Source organism: Pseudonaja textilis, chromosome 6 (assembly GCF_049901715.1).
Source record: "Pseudonaja textilis isolate UNSWEBS1 chromosome 6, rPseTex1.2, whole genome shotgun sequence".
NCBI classification, from domain to species: Eukaryota; Metazoa; Chordata; class Lepidosauria; order Squamata; family Elapidae; genus Pseudonaja; species Pseudonaja textilis.
Genome location: NC_141995.1, coordinates 23,982,643 through 23,998,245, shown reverse-complemented (window position 1 = coordinate 23,998,245; position 15,603 = coordinate 23,982,643). Strand labels below are relative to the sequence as shown.

The window sequence follows — 15,603 nt, the reverse complement described above, 5'->3', positions numbered from 1 at the left end:
TACTATTGTTATTAGTATAATAACTGTATACTGCACGAGTAAAAAAGAGGGCTGTGAAAATATTTACAGACCCCTCACATCCTGAACATAAACTGTTAAAACGAGGCTATAGAGCACTGCATACAAGAACAGCTAGACACAAGGACAGTTTTTTCTCAAACGCCATCACTCTGCTAAACAAATAATTCCCTCAACACTATCCAACTATTATAAAGTCTGCACTACTATTACTGTTAAATTTTGTCATCACTCCTTATCACCCATCTCCTCCCACTTGTGACTGTATGACTGTAACTTTGTCACTTGAATTCTTAAGATTTATACTGTTTCCTAGTATGATTGATTTCTTATTGTACCCTATGACTATCATTAAGTGTCGTACCTTATGATTCTCGACTCCTGACAAATGTATTTTTTCTTTTCTGTATACTGAGAGTATTTACACCAAGACAAATTCCTTGTGTGTCCAATCATGCTTGGCCAATAAAGTATTATATTCCATTCTATTAGCATACATGTAACTATTTCTTTCTCTTTTCTTTTGTAAAATGATATGCCCGGACAATACACTGTATTCAAAATGTTTATAAATAAAAAATCCTACATACATACATAAATAAAGAAAATAGAGAAAAGTAAATCCCTCACCTTTAAAACAATGCCACATCTTAAACAACATTCATTCATTGCGGACTGATTAAACTCCTCAAAGTGTGAAGATCCATAGGATTGTATCAATCCCAAAGAAAAGCACTGTTATTATAATAAGAGAAAGCAGTTAAAGCTCTTGCATTACCGGTCCAAACAGCAAGAACTATGGTTATAGGTTTTCAGGAAAGTCCTCAATAGCCCCAATTCTATTACCACCCACAAACCACGTTGAGAAGTCTAAGGCAGCGCTCTCCAACTTTGGCCACTTTAAGACTTGTGGACTTCAACACCCAGAATTCCTCAGCCAGCTTTGCTGGCTGAGGAATTCTGGGTGTTGAAGTCCACAAGTCTTAAAGTGGCCAAGGTTGAAGAGCCTGGTCTAAGGACCACCAAGAGAGACCACGTGACCCGCGCGCCTCATCCAATGCCATCCTGGCTGAGGTCTGGAGGAGGGTTGTTTATTCGAACGAGCCGGAAGTGCTGCTGTCTTCTTTGGCGCTGATCGGGGAGCGGGGCGGGAGAAACCCCGCGCTAGTTTCCGCGCGGAGGGGAAGGGCGGCCTGCTTTTGTTCGCGCGGGGGCAGCTGCGGGGGGGCAGAGGCGAGCGGTGGATGGCGGCGGAAGGGCAGGGTTGGCGGTGGCAGCTTGCGGCGGCAATGCAGCTGCGTGGCGGCCCTCCCGGCCAGTTCTCCTTCACCTGGCGCCCGGTCTCGACAGCCCCGAGGTGGCGTTGAGGGCAAGCAGCGCTTCCCGCTGGGGCTGAGCAAGCGTCGACTAACCGTCCCTATCATCATGCCCTGCACCTGCGGGAACTGGCGGCGCTGGATCCGGCCGCTGGTGGCCACGGTGTACCTGGTGGGGTTGCTGGTGGCCGTGCCGCTCTGCGTCTGGGAGCTGCAGAAACTGGAGGTGGGTGGGAAGAAGGCGCCAGGCCGGGGGGAAGGGGCGCGCTGCTTCCCCTTCACACCCACTTCTGCTCTTCCCCTGCTAGGGGAGCAACGACGGCCTTGCCTGCCTTCCCTATTGCCTCTGCAACGGCTGGTCTGCCGGGACTTGGACGGGGAGGGAAGCTCCCTTCTCTCCGCCGCATCGCCCCCCTCACCCACACCCCCAACCCAGTAGCTTTCCGGAGTGCGCAATACGGTATTGACGGAGCTGTCCCCGCCTGGCGTCTTCCAGGCTTGAGGGGAGCCTAATAACGCCCCGCCGGGAATCAACGACCGCCCTATTCGAGCCCTCAGAAGGGATGAGGGGGTCTGGGAGGCAGTTTCCTCGCGGGGAGGGGGCGGGGAAGGATGTTTTAAATACTGTTGGGGACTCGTTTGGAGATATTTACCTGTCTGAGAAGTGAGGAAAAGGCGTCTACTTACTGTCGTGTTCACAGGGGCATTAAAACAATCGTAAAAACTTTGGCAAGCTCGACTTAAGTACACATCCACTCTGACAGATCTGGCCACTTTAAAACATGTGGACTTCAACTCCCAGAATTCCTCAGCCAGTCAGGCTGGCTGGGGAATTCTGGGAGTTGAAGTCCACAAGACTTTAAAGTGGGTAACTTTGGAGATCCTCGCCCTAACCCTTGAAACGTTCAGGAGGCAAAATTGTTTACCGTTAACAGACCTGGGCAGCAAAAATCTGGCATAAGATAGCATCAAAGTGTCTTGGCTATGCTTTAGTCGTTATCTTGATATTTATGGTTTAGAAAGCTGGAAGCTGCTCATTTCTTAGTAACTGTGACGCTGCTGTTCAGTAATAGATTGGACATGGTGATGTTTAATTCTGGCTGGAAAGACTTTTATCTAAAACTTAAACCTTAATTAAAGTAGACTAGTTTTGCAATGAGGCTGAAATGCCTTGAGTGCTTGGCAAAAGTTACATTTCTCATTATCAAGACTTGGGAAACTAAGGCGTAAACCATCCATTTGGTGCCTGAAATTGCCAAAATGCATGTGCGCATATGCCATATCTGTCCTTCCCCCCACTCACTCACACTCTTTGTTCCTGTTTTATACAGACAGCTCTGGAGGTTGGCTGATTCTGTATCAAGCCAATTTTGTTGAAAACAATGTTCTAGAAATGGGACAATTCTTGACATACTTCCTTTGTGTTTCATATATTGTTCACATTTTATCTTGATACGTTAGAACATCTGACCACAAGCTTGCATCTCTTGCCATGGTAGTTAGTCTCATAAGAATTAATTTTGTTTTTGCATAACCATATATTGCCACAACTTTAGGCACTACCCAATAATTAACTTTCGCAGATGAAAAATATTTATGTATATGAAAGACAACTTTCCCTGCAGCTATTCATCATTGCTTATTTAGATTGAGTAGCAGTTGATTTATTAATAAAATCAAAACATGTTTTTCTGCACCCACACACATTAATAAACCGCCTAATCCACCACACATTTCTGTATTTTCTGCTTTGGGTTTATTCCTATTTATGCTATGGGAAACAAATATCTGGAAATACATTTCATATATATGGATGGCTTATAACTTTCAGAGTTAGTGTTGATACAAAATTCTTGACTACCATCCTGGACTTGAAGTAATTAATTTATTCATATTCTAGATATTTTCTTAAATGTTCCTTTAATGCTCCTTTGCTTTTTGTAGGTCATAAAGTTGTGCATGAAGAAGCTTGTTAAAGTATTTCTGCTTTATGTACTTGGAATTGTTCATATAATATATGGATTTCTTCAGTGTAAAATGAAAACCAGAGAACACTTAAAAACATTTACTACAATGTTCCATCTCCTAGCTATATCATATTCGCTTGCATCATACCTTTTCTTTTTCAAGCTTTACTGGCAATCGGAGCCAATATGTATTGTGCATACTATATAATGTATGCTGTATATAGTAGGGCTACTAGATGATGTATTGCTAGAAATATTAATGTAGAAGCAGAGAAATGTGCTATGCTGTGAATTACATTGTGGATGACTTACATCTTAATAGAAAATAGTTATTGTAGATATTTGGATGTAATTGTAAATATTGCAGTTTTTATATTTATGTATATTTCAATCTCTATTTTAATAACAATTTGCAAAGAAGACATTTGTAATGCATATTTTGTCTATTAAAAACAGACTATTACAGACTGCTTTATCAATGTAGGTCCAGCATTTTTAATCTATCAATGCTCCTATGCTACCCTTTTAATGCATGTGTGTGTCTGTTTTTTAAAGGTTGGGGTTCATACTAAAGCATGGTTTATTGCCGGTATCTTTTTATTGATGACAATACCAATATCTCTTTGGGGGATATTACAACATTTAGTTCATTATACTCAACCAGAATTACAGAAACCAATAATAAGGTAAGTTTCTGTAAGTGTGATAGCTGATTATGCTTTCATAGCAATCCAGATACTTTAAATTAAAGTCTCATAACATACAAACATGTTTTTATTGTTACAGAATTCTATGGATGGTGCCAATTTACAGTTTAGACAGTGTAAGTGCTTTTCTTTTTTTGTCTTATCAGGTTGAACTGTTATTTTCTGTAATAATAGCAGTTGTGATATTTTGTGATAATTCTAAAATTTTACAAAAAAATTACTTTTTGTAAAAATGTAATAGACATGTGAATATAGTCAATTATTTGAACGTCATCCGAAGAAAAGTGAAGGAAACGTGAACAAAAAATTGTGCATAGATGAATTGCTTCTAAGTACAGAATATTAGGAGAACACAAGTTATGCAATTGAATAAATGTGCATATCTCAGGATAATGAACTCTTGACTTTTTGTTGCTTATTTTTGATAGTATATTTGAAAAATAATTTTAGAGGCTTTTTTATTAAATGTTTGCAGTATTGAGATATATTATGTTTAGGATGGACTTTCAATGTAAAATTATTTTGAGTAATATTGTTTCATTGCTTATTCTTTTTTCTTATTAGTGGATAGCACTGAAATATCCCAACATTGCAATATATGTGGATACTTGTAGAGAATGCTATGAAGCATATGTGATCTATAACTTCATGGTATTTCTTTCAAATTATCTTACCAACCGGTATCCAAATTTGGTGTTAATCATAGAAGCCAAAGATCAACAGCGACATCTGCCACCACTGTGTTGCTGTCCGCCATGGGCTATGGGAGAGTAAGTGCATCATATATTTTTTCTGTTGTTTTCAGATTTTGTACTAGAAATTGCATCTAATACTAATATATTAAAATATTTCCCTTCTTTTGAGTTGTTGAGAAACCAGATTTCAAGAAAACATTTAAGTAACATACTTTATTATTCTAAATAATTTAGACTGATATTGATTTTTCAATAATTCATATTCTATTTGTTTTTTCCCAGGACTACTATAGTAACAGAAATCTTTAAAGACTTTTAGTACAATGTACTTCCATTGATTTTGCTATTATAGAATTAAGTATTGTTTCAAGATGCTATATTACTTATAACTGCTTACGCAGAAGTTTCTGTCCATTTATGTCAAAAGACTAGGGCAATTGTCTTCTAATTTTGTATAGTAAAGCAAGAGTGAAAAAGCAATATACCCTTGCAATGACAGTTTAACTTGCCTTGAGAAGGAAGGGAATAAGCAGAATTTTCTCCCTGTGTTTGCTGTTTAAATATTTTGATGCCCTAGCAAACCATTTTCCAAGGAAATTGTGTTTTTAATTATATATGAAATAACAGATGAAACGTGTAGACAATAGCAATTGAAATAGTCTTGTACTTTATTCTTATTAGCCTTGCCAATAAAATTTAGCAACATCTAAAATTCCTGAACACTATCCATACTGGAATTTGATTTGAATTATTGTGAGTCAATTATATATTTAAAATAAACACTTAAAAATTGCTAATATGCATATTGGCTATTTGTAAGACCTCTGGAACAATCCTAATACTCCAACTTTCCATCTTAGGAAACCATTGGCTAAATGCCTTGAAGAATTACCTTAAAATGATACTAATTTAACAAAATATCATTTTCACATTTAGTAGATACCCCTGAACATTGGCTTCATGGGTAAAAGGACAATTACTCCTATGATATTGCCTAATACCACTTTACAGAAATCGTTGTGCTTTAAGATATGATTGCACTTCTGAATCATAAAAAAGCTTGGAATTTACTACAGTACTATATCAAGAATTATGTATATATTGTGTATAAGCAGGAGCAAAATAGAATACTCTTTAATATTGGAAAGTCAGTGCAGCCACAGATTTACAGTCTGGATTGCTGTTTTCTTTATTCTATGTGGTCAAGGTTTAATGATGTACTTTAGGAAGTGGTTTTCCACATGTAGTTTTATTGTTTTATTTTTTCCTTTTGATTTTTCCTTGTGTCTCCAGTTGTCTCCAGTTCTGTTTTTGTCTGAGACGGCCTCCTGCAGTCCTCTGCCAGTGAAAGCAGCACCATTTTTGCTGGCAGAGGCATTGTGGGCCAATCCTTCACTGTTTTCAGGGTGGCACCATGGGTCAGATCTAAGCACCCCGTGGGCTGGATTTGGCCCATGGGCTTTGAGTTTGACACCCCTGCTTTATAATATCAGCTGTGGAGCCATCACTACGGTTACAATCAGTCATTAATCATCATGTACATAACTCTTCACAATCTTTATCCTCATCAAAATTACTTATATGCTTATTAATATATATTGTCTCTACAGATACATCTGTAGATATATTCATTATACTATAGCAGGATGCTGACATTTTCCAAGCTAATTGTATGATTTTCCCCCCGCTTGTATTAGTAGCTAGTGTCTTATATTTTAAAGCCTAATATTACTTTTTTATTCTATGGCTAGTGAAACATTAGCACAAACTCATTGTCTTACATGGCATTCATTTCTATGCTAGAATATTACAGATTGTCTTTGTGTTAACATGAATTGTCATTATCTTATTGTGTGAATGAAGATAGTATCACTCGAAATAGTTAGAGTAGGAAGAGTTCTAAATATATTCTAAATGTTTTATGAAAAGAAAAATTATTTTAAATGCTCACTATTTTAGGGAGAAAATGCTGTCTATATATTGATGAAGATGGACTGTCTACTGATGTCTAATCCTTTTATATTGTGCGCCTGAAAGAAGGCAAAAAACATATTTGAAAAAATATTAGAATAGACAGGACATCTGTAACTAATTAACAAAGTGCTTGCTGGTAATTAGAATAATGGCTAATTATTAGAAGGTCAGTTTTTCATTACTTCATATAAATGGCTGAGAGTATACTTGAGCTTTTGTAAGATAACATATTTATGAAATGGGAAAATGTTCTTAACTGATTAGGATCTTGTTAACTTGAATGGAGCTAAACATGAATAAACATTCAGCAAAGAATACTAACATTATTTTAAGTACAGTCCAATTTTAAAAATAATGTATAATTTTGATGTTGCTATCTGTTTTGATATTTTTATTATTTTTTATTCTTATTGTATTGCTCTCTAGTTTAGTGGTTCTCAATGTGTGTGGTCCACGGAGCCCTGGGGGCTGCAGGGTCACTTGAGGGGGGGGAGGCGCGAAGGTTTGAAGAAATTCTATTTTAAATCTTGAGTTAATAAGTCTGTGGCTACAAAAGATAAACGGGGTCCAGGGTGAAGAAAAGATTGACAGACCCTAGTCTACTCCTTGCCTTCCAATCCTACAGGTAGTTGCCATATTCTAAATTCTAATTGTTGCTTACAATGTAATGTTGTTGCTTATATTGCTTAACTTCTTAAATTCTTTCTGTGCTTTTTCTGTAGGGTGTTGTTGTTTAGGTGTAAGCTTGGTGTTTTACAATACACAGTCGTCAGACCTTTCACTACTATTACTGCTTTGTAAGTATAAAATAATACAAGAAAAGTTTTGGTTTTAGAATTTAGTGTTCTCTCCTGCTATACTTGTAACTTAGATCTTAGAATCTTAAAACTAAGAATTGTTAATGTAATGCACAGCTATGCAGATCCAATAGATAAGATTCCATCTAACATTAAAACTTACAGTTGCCAAAATTTATGAGATTTTGTGAATGACGTGAATGAGATTGGTGAAATAACATAAAGGTTTGACTATTTTGGGGTCTACCTTGTATCAGTCCAGGATTATACTCTATTTTTCGGAGACGGACCTTAGTTTTTGGGGAGGAAAATAAGGGGGGGAAATTTCTGCCTCTACCTATCAGCATCCATTGGTATTCATCTGGCTAGCATCCTGTCAGTGCGTGAGAGAGTTGAGGGCTGTTTGGAAAGTGAAATAGTAATTGCTGTGTGAGCAAGGAGACAGCAAGGAGCCTGGGCATGGCTTAACTCAACTGTTCTGTACTAAAGGTGTACGCTGCTCTGAAACTAAACCCTCTGCTTGTGTTTTTCTTGTATTTACTACCATATTGGAAAACCTGCTTTTGGTACTGTATATTTACTTCATGTGTTATATATTATATACAAAGAGAAGTTATTGAATCCTGCTTAATCAGTTATTTTTGTGTGTTTTCTGGATGTGATTGCTGATGCAAACTCTGACACATCCTTGCAGCAAATAGTGAATAGCCAGGTCAGCTTCAGCACATTATTGCAACCTGATTCAGCAAGAGCAGCTGATTGGCGGGTGTATCGGCCTCTTGAAATATCTCCAATCAGCTGTTCCAGGCTGCAGGGATTACCACAGACCATCACAGCTTCTGTGCCTCATGTTTTTGGCCTCATGGGTGGGGCTACATTCAGTGTATAAGATGCACCCAAATTTTCACCCTCTTTTAAGGGTGGGGACTGCGTCTTATAGTCCGAAACATACGGTAATTTTCTAGATTTGTTCATTCCCAATTCAGGAACGAGCAATAAAAGAACAGAACCCCTATCTTGTGATGCTAATATAAAAAACATGACCATAGAAAAACATTCTATCTGAAATCCCTTTTTTAAAAAAATTAAGCAAATAGTTGGGGATCCAGTCACTTATTTTACTCTTCCCTAGTAGCAAGCTTCCCAAAATTTCTATAGATAAAACTCTATATCGTCAAGTTCAGCCAAAGATATTTTACAAGTTTTCTCTACCACATTAAAGGGCAAGTTACCAGTGTTCTGATGCTAAGTGGAATAGGTTGATCATTGGCTGAAGGATGAGTGAGGGAAGACATTCTAATTTTTGAATGGTTATTGTGTCGGCTGACTTGGTGGGGAGTGTAACTTAGGTCCATTTTTACTTAAAAACATTTTTGAGAACTGGTTTGGTATAGTGGTTAAGATATTGGGCTAAAAACCAAAAGACCATGAATCTTAGGAGGAAAAATAACAATAAAAATGTACAATAAAGTTGGCTGCATAAGTGTGCATACCCTTAAGCTAATATTTTGTTGAAGCACCTTTTACAGCATTAGGTCTTTTTTGTGATAGGAGCCTATCAGCATATTTTGCCTTGCAAATCTTTTCCCACTTTTTCATGCCAAAAGTACTTCAAATCTATCAAATTATGACGGCATTCCTATATGAGCCCTCTTTAGGTCCCCCAGAGTTTTTATCTGGCTGGGTCATTCCAAAACTTTGATCTTCCAGTGAAGCCATTCTTTTATTGATTTGGAGGCATGCTCTGGGTCATTGTGTTGAAAGGATAAATTCCTCTTCACCTTCAGCATTTTAGCAAAGACATAAAGGTTCTGTGCCAAAATTGACTGATAATTGGAACTGCTCATAATTCCTTCGATCTTAACCACAGTCCCAATTCCACTGAAGAAAAGCAGACCCAAAGCATAATGCTGCCCTGACTATGCTTCACTGTAAGCATGATCTACTTTTGAGTGGTGGTGTTTTTGCATCAAAAATAACTTTTGGAATTGGACTTTTTAATTTCCACTATATTTGTTTTGAGATTTAGGAACAGTTGTCAATAAATGCCAGCAAGTGATTTATATGATTTATATAGATGTTTTCTAATATTTCTTTTAACTATTAAGTTGAGCTTGTTGAATTATAATAAATAGTTCTGGTCATTGGAAATCTATATCTTGTCCTCTCTCATTTATTTAGAATTTATTTATCATAAATGGTAATGAGTCTCCAAGACTAGCTCTATTGCAGCTGTACTTCATGAGTTTCTCTACAATAATTTGTACTCAATACTTTCAGAATCTGTGAATTGATTGGTGTTTATGATGAAGGAAATTTTAGCTTCAAAAATGCCTGGACGTACCTGGTATTTATCAACAATATATCCCAGCTTGTAAGTAATGAAACTGATACTATATTTACAGTAAGATTAAATAATGATTTTGCCTTATTTTAAATTCAGATTCTTGATAAGAAAATTACCTGAAAAATGCAAAAAAGTCTTATGTATTTTCTTAACAGTTAAATCTAGAAAAAGATCTATGATGCCATATTTAATTTCATGGTATTAAATGCTGGTGGAATTGCATACAAGTGAGAGATTTATTAAAGGAGATCAACAGCAATAATATTTGATCATTTTTAGTTATATTGCATTGTTGTGTGTAGAATAGCATTTAGTCATCTTTATTCCTCTTGGAGATTTCATACAGCATATATATTTATAGAAGAATTAGATTAGTTTATCTAGAATGAATGTTATGATACATGTTTGAAGTTCTCTATTGAAAAAGAAATATAAAGTTTTAAAATAATATTTCAAGCAAGAATAAGGTAGCGGTCCTTCTCTTGATATGCCACAGTATATAGATACAATATGTTGTCCTCATAAATCCTGAAATATTATGATATAAAGAATAAAACAGTCCAAATGTTGAAATAAGCATTGTTATAATAAACAGATAAGCATTGTTACCCCTCTGTTTTAGTTTGCCATGTATTGCCTTGTGTTATTTTATAAAGTACTGCGGGAAGAACTGAACCCAATCAGACCTGTAGGAAAATTTCTCTGTGTGAAGATGGTGGTTTTTGTTTCCTTTTGGTAAGTGAAATAAGTTAAAATCTTTAACCAAACAAGAATTTTTTTGTAAAGTCTATTATATAAATTAAACTATAAGTAGATACCTAACTTATTGGTGGTACAGCTAGGGTCAAAAGTACTAATAATACCACTCCATTTTTTTTGTCAAAGAATGCCAATTTATTGTGAGATAAACTGAAACTGACGTAAGTAAATACCATTTATTTATGTCAGCTTCAAATTATCTCACAGTACATTTCAGTTTCAACTTATATAATTTAAATTTGTAGTTCTTTGAGAAAATGTGGAGCAGTATAACACTTTATAATACATATGTAAGTATTTTTTCTCCACAACTTTGCTTAGAAATGTGTTTGTATTGGAATTATTTTAAAAGACAAAAAATTCAGTGTGAAGATTTTGATTTCATGCTGAAATTATGTTAATATGCAAGCTCCACAGTTTTTGAGCAATGTGTAACTAAACTTAATACATTTTTTAAAAAAATATTTTTGTGAATGCACATTCTCTATATCTATTTGGACCAAATGATTACAAATCCTAGTTCTTTTTGGTTTATGATTATAGTCTTTCAAACTTTATTATATGTATTCATATTTTCATTTGAAAATGTATGTACTGTGTCATGCCCTAATTTATTTATATGGGCCATATAATTGTACAAGCAGGATACCGTGATCGGGAAAGTTTCTGGGGAGGGAAATAAGGAAAAACAAATTGTGCCTCAGCCTACCAGCATCCATTGATATTCATCGGGCTAGTGTCCTGTCAGTGTGTGAGAGTTCAGGGCTGTTTGGAAAGTGAAACAATTTTTGCTGTGTGAGCAAGGAGACAGCAAGGAGCCTGGCCTGGCTTAGCTCAACTGTTCTGTAATAAAGCTGCTTGATGCTGTGAAAGTAAAACTGAAAGTGAAACCCCTCTCCTCTGCTTGTGTTTTGCATTTGGAACAGTTTTCTTTTCAGGTGGGGAGGGGGAGGGAGTAGAACTCCTTAGCATCAGAGTGTGTTAATAATATATGAAATGCTAATGCTCTGATGGTCATGTCAAAAAATCCTTTCTTAGTGAGCACCTAGAAGCCAAGAGGAACATACATGCCAAATTTCAAGTTTGTGGGCTTTACGGTTCTGGAAATTTTGTGATGATGCACGAGTAGTATTTCGCTTTTATATATATAGATATGTGATAAACAAATTATATGATAACTTCATCTTTTTAAAACAGGCAAGCTGCACTTATTGCAATATTGGTGAAAGTTGGTGTTATCTCTGAAAAGCACACATGGGAATGGCAGAGTGTTGAAGCTGTAGCAACTGGTCTGCAGGTAAGTTAAAACAGCTTTTTAATCATCAATTTTTGTTCACGTATGCTGCATAAGCTCTCCTTCATAACAGAGCTTGGCACAAGGATGTAAATTTCTTGAAATTTACAGTTATGGTCTGCTATTTCATTGATATGGTGCTTATAGGTGCATCTTTATGATATAAATATTTTCAATTCTTCAATTCTTTTTAATAGCAATATTAAAAAGAATCCTTTTATTTATCCCAATAAAGTAGAAGTTTCTAAATTTTCTTGGTTCATGGCAGTTACTATTTTTTTTCAGTCTCCTTAGATAAATCTGATCTTTTTTGAGCTGGTATGGTGCCCAGTATTGCTATGTATCCCTCAAAAATTTTAAAATATGCCTCACCGTTCCTGTGAGTTTACAGCGGTATCCCAAGATGCTTTAATAATGACAAACCTGGTCATGTAATGTTTCCTATTGGTCAGTGGTTAATATAACATCTGCAGCTGATTGATATTAGTGTATGGGAAAGACAATTTTATAAGTATATGAGTCAAAAACCATACAGCTTTTATGGGTTAATGTGGAAATCTTAAACTGGGCCTGGCAAATGATACAGTATTATTTGTTTCCATGCATATATTAATTCAACAGTCAGACTAGTTGTATTCTGCAATGAATGAAACTTCTGGATAACTTCAAGATAATCCCATGTACAGATTGTAGCATCACAATTTGCAGTATTTATTGGGTATTACATTATTGCCCATGGGATGGCATATCCAAAATCAAGAACTGATGGCTTCTCAGCTCTGAGAGTAGGAACAGGTTTATAGCTCTAAAGGGAGAACTGGACATTGGATTCTCCACTTCCTGAGTTCTTTATGAGGTTAGAATTTTGGTTAGAAAGTCCCTTAAGAAATAATAGTGTCAGGATTATGGTTGATCATGACCTCATACCACTGCTAGTCCTTAAAAGGTTTTTCAACTGATTATAATTGTGAAAAGCGTGCCAGTCTAAAAATATTTTACATTATAATGGTCATTAAAATAGAAATTCCTACAATTTGAAGTTGCTTAATTATGGAGTGAATAGGAATACAATTATTTTTTCTTTTCTTAGGATTTTATCATCTGTGTTGAAATGTTCTTTGCTGCAATTGCTCATCATTACAGTTTTACCTACAAGCCTTATGTGCAAGAAGCTGAAGAAGGATCATGTTTTGATTCATTTCTTGCAATGTGGGATATTTCAGATATTAGAGCAGATGTAACAGAACAAGTTCGCAATGTTGGTAAGCAAGAAATGAAAATATATCTTTAGCAAATAAATGTTAAATATAACTACTTTAGTTGTTCAGTTAATATTTTAAATTTAATTAATGGCAGTGTTTAATATTTCTTGTCTTTAGGAAGGACAGTATTTGGCCAGCCAAGGAAAATGTTTTTTGGTGAGGATCAGGAACAAAATGAACATACAAGTTTGTTGTCAACATCCAGCCAAGACCCAATTTCTGCTGCTGCTTCAGTACCATCATCACCTGTGGGTCACTACCAAGGATTTGGACATACTACTACTCCAACAATGCCTTCTGACCCTATAGCTGCTAATTTGTGTAATTCTGTAGAAGAGAATGAAGATTTTTCTGTTCAACCAAATAAGCGTATAGATAAAATTTAAAACTCTGCTCAAATATCGTAGGGGCCTTTCTTAGACATTACTTACTATCTGCTACTCTTATATTTTCTCCAGTAGTTAATTAATGAAGAAATACTAAAATAAGACAGGTGGTTGGGCTTTACTTTTACACTCTCAACTAAAGTGAAAGAAATATGCATTTGTTATTTGAGGAACCATGTATAAGGAACATAGTTTTAGTGCTATAATATAGTACATAAATATTGAATTAAAGTAGAAACAAAATAATATGGAACACATGTATGATTGAAAACAACTCATTGGCATAGAATTCTTACAGTAAATGAGAATACATGTTGAGATTTGAGATGGGGAGGGGTTTTAAATAGGATTCAAATTCTGATTTTTCTCACCCCCTACTAGTTAACTTAAATATACAAGAATCTTTACAGAGTTAATATTTAAAGAATTTACTAGACTAGTGTCTTGAAATTGTTCTTTTTTAAAAAGGCGCGATCAGCGTATAATAAAGTAAAGCTAATTTGTTTGGGTTGGCCTTGTAGATTGAATAATTTAACATAGTGTTTTCAAGCTTAGCAACTTTAAGATTGTTGACTTCTACTCTCGTAATTCAGCTGGGGAATTATGGGAACTGAAGTCCATACTTAAAAGTTTCCAAGCTTGAAAAACATTGATCTAAAATCTTTATTAAGATTGTATTGTGTATGTTATACACTACTGAATGAGTTTAAAAACATTCTAATTAGCACTATCAAGTGGAAGATATTTGTCTAGACAGAAACAAATAATTATACAGTTGTAAAATACATGGATGTAATAAATCAGTATGGCTTTAAGTTTTCTCACAATCTTTTTTTAATCATGTTTATACATGTTTTGCATGCTTGCTATGTTACACATAAAAATTTGCACCAAGAATTGTATTTTTGAAATAGCACTTTCAAGAGTTCAATGTTTTAATATTCAAACATGAGGTTTTCCTTAATTGATCTTGAAATAGGTACAGTGAACTCATGCTACAAGTATTTTGCAGTACTACAGTAGTATGTTTGTAATTACTTAGCCTTGTTTACTGGACTACATATTTTGTTTAACCTCATTGTGTCCTTAAGTGAAATTGATTAAAGAGGCAAAAAGTGTGTACTTATTGTCTCATACTGTATATAGGTAAATAAACTTTTATTTAAATTTTTGTGTCGCATTCTTCTATCATTGGGCAAAATAATCCTTTCTAGCTCTGTCCAGTAATAGAAAAACCTTGTTCTTGGCTCTAATGAAGGATCTGACTCTCCTTGATACCAGGCTATAAAAGAATCCAATAAATTATTCTTAATAGGATCTTATATGACTTTACTTATATTACTCTGCTGCCACTTTATAATCTAATATTGATATGTAAGAAATTAGTAAAAATGCATGCCTTTGCTCTTAATTTTCAATCCATTTGTTCTGCTGCAATATGGAGATATATTTTATAGGCTATTTTTAGGTAATGTTTCTTAGTATCCCTTTGTTCTCCTTGCATTCTACTGTATATTCTGGTTTTTTATTTTGTTCCCCCCTTGCATTTTTTTTCCCTTTCATGCTGGTTCCTGGTAATTTTGGTTTCTGTTCTGTACTGTTCATTGCATCATTTCAGCTAACTTGTCAGTAAATTCCTAAACAGATACACTTGCTACTGTGTAAGTGAAAACACAACTATTCCCCCTGCCCTTTATGTTTCTTAGATAAGAAAAGGAAGATCTTGCTCTCTATCCAGCTGATCTGATCTTTTATGCATAAACAGAACTTATAAAATATACCCTCTTTTTAAATGTCCATAATTTTAAAAAGCTATTTAGGACTTAAATATTTACTGCTTTTTTTTCAGCTGCTCTTGTGAGTTGAAAACTTTAAAAGTTTTTAAAGTAACGAGTTCTGGTGGCTGTTATTTTGAATACATCTGCAGATGGTGCTGGCATGTAGATCCTTTTTAAAAAAATAGGAAATAGTTTTAATGGGAATTGACAAAAATATGCTAATAAAAGAAATGACTTGGATGGGGTACAAAATAATTATATACTCTGCTCTTTACTTTGTATTCTGTATTACAAAATAGTTTT

The 15,603-nt window shown here is 35.3% G+C and overlaps 1 protein-coding gene across 1 annotated transcript; it reads left to right on the top strand.

Annotated features, from left to right (window-relative positions):
* The first annotated feature begins 1,038 nt into the window (after positions 1–1,038).
* Positions 1,039–14,693, top strand: TMEM184C (transmembrane protein 184C). The gene is made up of 10 exons (XM_026698127.2): positions 1,039–1,560; positions 3,857–3,987; positions 4,088–4,124; positions 4,573–4,778; positions 7,400–7,474; positions 9,755–9,848; positions 10,444–10,556; positions 11,778–11,877; positions 12,965–13,136; positions 13,254–14,693. The coding sequence occupies exons 1-10, from the start codon at positions 1,444–1,446 to the stop codon at positions 13,520–13,522; spliced, it is 1,314 nt and encodes a 437-aa protein (XP_026553912.1). The 5' UTR covers positions 1,039–1,443; the 3' UTR covers positions 13,523–14,693.
* Positions 14,694–15,603: the final 910 nt, after the last annotated feature.